General features: G+C 45.2%; 1 protein-coding gene across 1 annotated transcript; it reads left to right on the top strand.

Annotated features, from left to right (window-relative positions):
• Positions 1-2722: 2722 nt before the first annotated feature.
• On the top strand, positions 2723-8249 carry LOC116863341 (paired box protein Pax-6). The gene is made up of 6 exons (XM_032850813.1): positions 2723-2896; positions 3415-3497; positions 3735-3885; positions 3982-4097; positions 6949-7099; positions 7819-8249. The coding sequence occupies exons 1-6, from the start codon at positions 2818-2820 to the stop codon at positions 7902-7904; spliced, it is 666 nt and encodes a 221-aa protein (XP_032706704.1). The 5' UTR covers positions 2723-2817; the 3' UTR covers positions 7905-8249.

The raw sequence follows: 8249 nt of genomic DNA, 5'->3' as shown, positions 1-8249 counted from the left end.
CCCCCCCCCCCCCCCCCCGCCCAGGGCTCTCTATTCCCATTGACTTCCCCTACCCCTTAAATGTCCGTTCTCAAATGAGAGCCAGGCCTGCCTTCCTGTGTGAGAGACAGCGAGACAGCGAGAGATTGGGGGGTGGGGGTGGAAAGGAGAGCATGCAAATCTTCAAAATTTTAAAATTAGGAAAATATCAGAGAAGCAAACCAGAGTAGAGAATGCTATCTGCAGGGGTCTCCTGAGGGAAACCTGGGCAGCTTTGTTTAGTTGGTGAAATAAAAAATGCCAAGAAAAAGGGCTGGAGTGGGCATGAGTGACCTGGCAGGCACGAATGACCACCCCGGGAAGATAGGATTGTGTTCTCTTCAGCACCCCAGTCCCTAAACGTCGCATGGTGGGAGATTTTGTGTTTTCCAAAAAGAATAATCCACAGGCCTAGTTTCTAGTTAACTGGCGAAAAAGGGCTATTTCTGAAGTCTTCCCCATTCGCTGAATCTGAAAATGAGGGGGTGGGGTCTCTTCTTTCTTTTCACTTTGGAAATTCACCTGGAAACTTGGGGCAGTAAATTAGTACAGACACTTGTGCCCACACATGTGAGTCCAGCATCTCCCTCCGCTAAGTAGCCTTCCCTGACCCCCCAGCTCTCTGAAGTAGCGCAAGATGACCCAAGTAGAGCCGATCTATTTAGTAATTGTCTACCCCTTGTCCTCCTTTTCTCCTTTCTCTCCCTGTCTCCTTACACCTTCTTGCCTCTTTTTCCCCTCAGCACTTTTTTCTGTCCTTATACCTTTCTGGTCTCTGTCTCTTTGAAGTCTTCTCTCTTTATCCATCTCTTTCCACCCCCTTCCTCCTCCTCTCAGCCCACACCTTCGGCCCCCTCCTCCCTCCCTGTTTCCCTCTTCCACCCCAGACCTGGTCTCCACCCTCCCTGCCTTCACCATCCTCCCCTCCCACACAAGCCTGCCTGGTCCCCATCCACTTTTCTTGCCTCCCCCACCCCCAGCTCTGGCCCCCCATCCACCCTCCATCCCCCTAGCCAAGCGCCCTAAATAGCATTGAGGCGCCTGCTCTTCGGACAGTGATTAATGATAGCAGAGCAGAGGGGTTAACACACTTCACTGAAAAGTCTGTTGACTGGGCTTCTTGTAACACAATGTGGCCCGCTGCACGCCTCAAGAGAATCCTTTTGTTGTCCGCGCTCATTGTGGCCTCAAAATTCTGCCCACGAAAGTTTGCCAACGCTCCTGCCCCAGGAGTTTAATAGTTTCCCTTACTCGCGGGGCATTGTGCGGCGCTGAAAAGCAGCCCCTTGCTATTCAAGTGTTGGTGGTCATCTCAATAGATCTCCAAGGGCCCATATGGTGGCCAGTGTCGATGAATCCGCCTGTTTAAATGGGGGAGAAAGTTGGGGTTTTAAAACATTTCAAAGTTCCTGAAAAGATCCCACTAGATCCTGTCACAATTCCCTGAACTCTTTGAAGGCACTGCCTATTGTCTCCTGGTTATAAATGATATTCCTGGCCAAGTCGATTCCCACCAAGGCGTCCCTAGAGGCGTGCCCCCCCCCCCCGCAACCCCTGCCAACGTTCTAGGATGGGGGGGCACAGCCCCTGTTGGTATCCCTTGGGAGCCTCGGGACCAAAGATCTGGGACCCAGTCTGCAGTGGCCCTGGAGGCCCAGTGAGGGCTGAGTTCTCCCTTCAGACAGGCCGTGGCCTCAGGAGCAAGAGGCAAGGCAAGAGACAGCTAGCCCGTGTACAACTTGCCCTCCAAGCAGCAAGGGAAAACAATAAAACTTTCCCCTGTTTAATGATAGAAATTACATTAAAAGTGGTGGAAATGCCCTAATTAAAAATGTACCACTTAAATGATATGCCAAGGATTCAGCTGCAGCATAAGTATTTAGCTAGTTAGTGAACTCTCTACTATTTCTTTTTTAAAATTACACGTTAAAAATTTAAAAGAAATCTTACTTTTCTCTGGTGCAACACATTACAAAGAATGGACAGTCCTTTTATCTAAATATAAAATTCCATTTTCAGCAATTATAGCCTGTTCTTGGTGATGATATAATTACAGCTGTGCTCGTAATAGGTGTCAAGGCAAAGCGCACTCATACAATAGTTGAATAAAACTGCAGAACAATGCGAGCATTTCTAAATTCACAACCTTTAAAATGAAATTGACTGTGCAGAATTCAAATAAAAACTAGATAAATATTTTTTTTAAAAGATTACAAGCTTGGTTTGGTTTCTTAATAGCATTTTCTACAAACCTATCAACATCTAATTGATTAGATAGGAATTACTGATTATAGATCAGCTGAAATCTTGAACATCACTCTTCTATTTTCCCAACAGAGCTATAGGTAAATAAATTCTGTAGGGAAAGGGAACTGAGAGAGGCATTTGGGACTCAAGGTTAGTTATAAGGGACCATTTTAACTGGAAACTTCAGCGCTTGTTTTGTTATTCAAAGACATGCTACTTTGCAGTGTCTATATTGTACAGTGTCTTCTTGACAAAAACAGATAAAAAGATACAGACTTGATTTTAAAAAGAGAGAGAGAAAGAAATGTAATGTATGTCACTGATGTATTTTATTAGGAGAAGGCTGTCACTTAAGTGACCTAGGGAATGTCTTGGTGAGCCTCTCAGGAGGGACTGCTCATGGAGTTTATGGCTACACCCGGGCTCCAAGTTATTTCAGATTTCTCTCACTGTCCTATTCTTTTTGTTCCAGATGGCTGCCAGCAACAGGAAGGAGGGGGAGAGAATACCAACTCCATCAGTTCCAATGGAGAAGATTCAGACGAGGCCCAGATGAGACTTCAGCTGAAGCGGAAGCTGCAGAGAAATAGAACATCCTTTACCCAAGAGCAAATTGAGGCCCTGGAGAAAGGTGATGGAGTTTTTCAAAGTAGAGAAGCAGTAAATCAAACTAAATGCCACATCTTCAGGACAAAGAGCTAAATTTAGCCGGGGCCCTTTGCATAGAGGACTGAAAAGGTTTCTTTTTTCTTTCTTTCTTTTTTTTTTTTTCCCCTGGGCATCTTTTCAGTGTGTGTGTGTGTGTGTGTGTGTGTGTGTTTTCTCTCTTCTTTTCATGTTCCAGTAATTCAAAGACCAAGAGTCTGACTTCTCATAAAGAAAAAAATGATGATTTGGCTAAGTCAGGCCACAGAAGGGTACTCGAATGAATGTCATTCTGAAGAAAATTTAACTTAAATTTAAAGAAAATTTATCCGGTGGGATAGCTCTTCCAAGTACAGTCCATAACCATGGTACTGGCATTTTTAAGGGAAGTGATTGGAGGTGACAGAAATGGGGAGGTAGGAACCAGCCTGAGCTTGGCTGACACACACTTGGTTGGTTTGTGAAGTTCTGGCACAATGTGGAAAACTCAACTTCCTCTTCCAGAGTTTGAGAGAACCCATTATCCGGATGTGTTTGCCCGAGAAAGACTAGCAGCCAAAATCGATCTACCTGAAGCAAGAATACAGGTACCCAGGGCCGTGTGGTTTCATGCTTTGTGATGCCTCCCATTTGCCCTTTCTGGACACAAAGGTGCTTCGTTGTAAGGAATGCCATTCCTTTCTAGAAACTGTGAAAGATTCAGTCTGCTAAATGATTTGCTGCCCCTGGGGGACGGGGCATGGGGCTGGGGAGCAGTGGAGGCAAGAGGGGGGAAGGATGGGCTGGGGTAGGCACAGGCCTGACCTGTTCCATCTGATTTCCAGGTATGGTTTTCTAATCGGAGGGCCAAATGGAGAAGGGAAGAAAAACTGAGGAACCAGAGGAGACAGGCCAGCAACACCCCGAGTCACATCCCCATCAGCAGTAGCTTCAGCACCAGTGTCTACCAACCGATCCCACAACCCACCACACCTGGTAATTTGAATATTCATACCAGTCATAAATGCACTTCACCTGTTTGCCCTGGCCCTGCCTCTCAGCATGACGGTCTGTGGTGTCCTCCTCCTGCAGTTTCCTCCTTCACCTCGGGCTCCATGTTGGGCCGGACAGACACCGCCCTCACCAACACGTACAGCGCCCTGCCGCCTATGCCCAGCTTCACCATGGCGAATAACCTGCCTATGCAAGTAAGTGAGGCCGTTGGCTGCCTGCGTCCCGGGTGCTGGGAGAAGAAGTAAGGAGGGGGTCAGGGCCTGCAAATCTCACTGGCCACACGTGCACCCTTGGGAACCTTCCCAGGTGCGGTGATTGTCTTTACTAGTCAAGGTTTTTTTTTTTTTTTAACAATAATATTATTTTCTTTAAAGATTTTATTTATGTATTTGACAGAAAGAAAGAGAGAGTGATAGAGGGAACACAAGCAGGGGGAGTGGGAGAGGGAGAAGCAGGCTTCCCACTGTGCAGGGAGCCTGATGCAGGGCTCGATGCAGGGCTCGATCCTAGGACCCTGGGATCATAACCTGAGCCGAAGGCAGACGCTTAATGACTGAGCCACCTAGGCACCCTACCAGTCAAGTTTAAACAGTCAATCCAGTCTTTCTGTTGGATTGAGGGATTGATGGATGGCTGCTCTGAAAAAACCATGAAAACCAAGTTAATCTGCCTTTTGCTCTGAGAGGATGTTAGCTTGATAATGTTGGGTGGGGATAGGGCATGTTTCGGGTACCAGAAAGTGGAAATAATTCTGGCACGTTATTAGATAAGAAGGGCTTAGAGTATACTTACATTTGGGTTTTATGTTACTGTGTTCATATTAATGAAGACATACCCCGTGGACCCATTTTGGGTATTATTTAGAGAATATGTGATGAACCGGTGAGGAAGGAAAAAAGGGTCAGAAATAAGATTTATATTTGCATAGTGGGATATACTGAGAGAACAGTGAGTTTTCTTCTGTATCTTACAATAAAAAATGGAATAGAGGTATTTGCTAAAACTTGAGCACTTCTTGGCCATGAATTACGTCATGAGTTTGTGGCACGCTGGCTGCCTGGATACACTTATGTTCCAGCCTGCCTCTCCTCTCAGTTCTGCTTTGAATGGTTATCTGCTCCTACATCACCAGGTGCGGTGATTGTCTTTAGACTATGACGGTCTGTGGTGTCCTCCTCCTGCAGTTATTAGACTATTAGCCCTTTCTGATGGAAGTTACATGGGGCAGGTGGGGTGTACTACAACTTTCGACCTGGATGGATTCTTGATGGGAAAAAAAAAAAAAAATTGGTCTTCTGGTGGGCCTTCTGTGGTGACTTTGCCAGGACTCCTGGAAGATGCCGGGTGGTATGAGATTGGCCAGGCTGAGCCCCTGCTGGCAACAGTTCTGGGGTTACACAGATGGAACCCTCAGCCCTGAATGTCTTTTGATGAATTTCAACTCCAAATAATAACAAAATAAATGTTTCAAAGTCTTCAGGCCAAAACAGGAGCAGCTACATAAGCAGCTTCGGAGGAATTTATTCACATGTTGATTTTTTTGCATCTGGATATTAGCAGCCATAGTGCAATTAATGTATCTTAAGGGATTAACGGCCCATTGGTTGGTATTACTACAACTGCTTTGGAATTTTCCAGAAGTCAGGTTGCCTAGAGGAAATGATTTTGGGAATTAGAAAAAAATGCAAGCTGAAATTCTGGCAGGGCCCTCAAGGCATGCTTGCCTCTTTGAACCTGATGTTCCTGATGCTCCGACTTCCATAGGGCCGCTGAGTGTCTTGTTTAGTTTTGTAAATTATAGCGACATCCAGGTTTCTGCCAAGATCACAAAATTTGTATATGAGAAAACATTTAGAAGCAGTTCCATGGGGGCTACTGTTCTACGAAGGTTGTTTCCGACTACTGACTGGTGTGGGGTCAATGTATTACAAACACTAACTTTAAAAAGTTACACAACTTCCATAAAACAAAACAAATATACATTCATGAAGCATAATGAAAACTAAAAAGTTATTAATAGTTCAATTGTTCAGAGAAAATTTACTCTTTGAATTTTGGAACTGGGGGTGGGGGGGAGTGGGTTTTGGTCTGTCTGTCCATCAGTTCATCTCATTGACCATAATCTTCAACCATCTTACAAGAGGTGGGTGTCTTCCACTGAACCCTCTCTACTGGGTCACCCTTTCTGAGAGGGTGAATCTTGAAATGTTAAACATTTCTGCAGTTTGCAGAACAGAGTAGTGCTATCATCTCCCTTCTTCTTGGTGTTATGTTTCTATTAATTCATCCCAATCCTGCTGCCCTGGCATAGCTCCACGTGAGCTCATGAGGGATTTTGTGTCAGCTCTGTGTATTTCTTATTCACTTAGGAGAAAGGTTTACTTTTTCAATTGAGTCCAAACTCTCAGAGGGGAGCAACCCAATTTTATGGATAGAATCTCATCTAGGTTTTTAGGTCCATAAGGAAGTCACAGCTAATTCTCAGGATGGTGCTTAGTATTGACTGACACTTTTGACCATTTTAATCTGAGATCATTACTGATCTGCCTCTTCAAAGAGTCTTTAATCCCATGAGTCCAACCATGAAAGGCTCCCAGGGTTTCTGGAGCAGACTTTCTAGAGAACTCCTCCCACAGGCCTCTGCCCAATGCTTGAGATACAGGATGTGGTCATCACTAGATCCAAATAGATTGGATTTCCAGGAGAGGGGGTGTGTTTTCATGGAGGTCCTCATGCTATAGCTTCTCTGCAGATGACAAAAGAGGTCCAAGATGAAAATGGATGAAAACCCTATTAATTTTATGGATAGCGTCCACCATCTAGCTAGACAGCAGTACTTTGGGGCAACATTTACTCTAGCGGTGGTCAGTGGAAGGACTGGTTGGAGGCCCGATTGCCAGGCTATCCTGTGGAATTCCAGTAGTCTACACGAGGGCATCTTTAGTGATCCAGCTTGTTGGCACAGTTCCTGGGGAGGGGAGAGCCTGGGGATGTGGCCGTGGGATGTGCTTCTCCATAACCACTGGTTTGCCTTTCTCCTCTCAGCCCCCAGTCCCCAGCCAGACCTCCTCGTACTCCTGCATGCTGCCCACCAGCCCTTCGGTGAACGGGCGGAGTTATGACACCTACACCCCCCCACATATGCAGACACACATGAACAGTCAGCCGATGGGCACCTCGGGCACCACTTCCACAGGTGAGCCGCCGCCCCCTGCAGGCTACTCGGAGGTGGCCTTCACAGCTCCTTTTGCCAGGTGATCTCCCTTCGCTCAAAGTGAACCTCCACAGAACCTCCTGGCCTCGTGTCATGGTGTGTTTTAACTCTTTGCTGCTCGCAAGTTTTCTCTGGGGAAAACTGATCCAATGGGGGAAATTCAGTCAAGTAAGTTAGTAACCTGATCCCATGTAGATAGAAAGCAAAGTTGTTTTTCCTGAATTTGGTCACAGACGGTGTGTATGAGGGCAAGGCCTGAGAATGTAAGTTCTCCGAAGAGAGGTTATTAGCCAGAGCTCAGTGGTGAGGGCCCGATTGAGCGAGCAGCGTGGTGAGTGTTGTCCCAAGACTTCTCACCTTCCCAGCTCTTCCCTGCCTTTCATTGCAAATGAAGAAGTACCACATGGGCTTTCCAGAGATAGTTATATTGGTACAGTTCCAAACATACAAACAAATAAATGGAGGTTTTTTGTTTTTTCCCCCCCCCTCCTCGTTTGTGTGGGAGGACTTGGGATTGAATAGATATGTGGAAACATGTTATCTGGTTTCTGAAGGTGCTACTTCTGTTTGTGTATTTTTTTTTTTAAATACAGTTAGAACGTTAGAGAGCATTAGAGATTTTTTTTTAACCAATAATTCATACTCCATGCTTATCTCTCGAAGGGAATTTCTACATGGCTATTTCTCTCATCCACTTCTAGGACTCATTTCCCCTGGTGTGTCAGTTCCAGTTCAAGTTCCTGGAAGTGAACCTGATATGTCTCAGTATTGGCCAAGATTACAGTAAAAAAAAAAAAAAAAAAAAAAAAGATATATTGTGTTAATTCAGTCAGTGACTATGTGGACACAACAGTTGGGCGTTCAGGAAGGAAAGAAAAATGGTTGTTAGAAGCACTTCAGTTCTGCAATTGTGTCCTGTATTGTACCACTGGGGAATGGACTTGAAACAAGGACCTTTGTATACAGAAGGCACGATATCAGTTGGAACAAATCTTCATTTTGGTATCCAAACTTTTATTCATTTTGGTGTATTATTTGTAAATGGGCATTTGTATGTTATGAAAAAAAGAACAACGTAGACTGGATGGATGTTTGATCTGTGTTGGTCATGAAGTTGTTTAAAAAAAAAAAA

The sequence above is a fragment of the Lontra canadensis genome, unplaced genomic scaffold (genome assembly GCF_010015895.1).
Source record: "Lontra canadensis isolate GAN:19392208 unplaced genomic scaffold, GSC_riverotter_1.0 scaffold932, whole genome shotgun sequence".
Taxonomy (NCBI): Eukaryota; Metazoa; Chordata; class Mammalia; order Carnivora; family Mustelidae; genus Lontra; species Lontra canadensis.
The sequence above is the reverse complement of the archived record's forward strand: the minus strand, read 5'-3'. Positions and strand labels throughout refer to the sequence as shown.

What these genes read in the sequence shown, in the direction of transcription:
- LOC116863341 (XM_032850813.1), top strand. Translation starts at nt 2,818, where the DNA reads ATGAGACTTCAGCTGAAGCGGAAGCTGCAGAGAAATAGAACATCCTTT. An exon ending in CCCACAACCCACCACACCTG is followed by an intron (nt 3,886 to 3,981) that starts GTAATTTGAATA and finishes CTCCTCCTGCAG; the next exon opens with TTTCCTCCTTCACCTCGGGC. An exon ending in CTCGGGCACCACTTCCACAG is followed by an intron (nt 7,100 to 7,818) that starts GTGAGCCGCCGC and finishes ATCCACTTCTAG; the next exon opens with GACTCATTTCCCCTGGTGTG.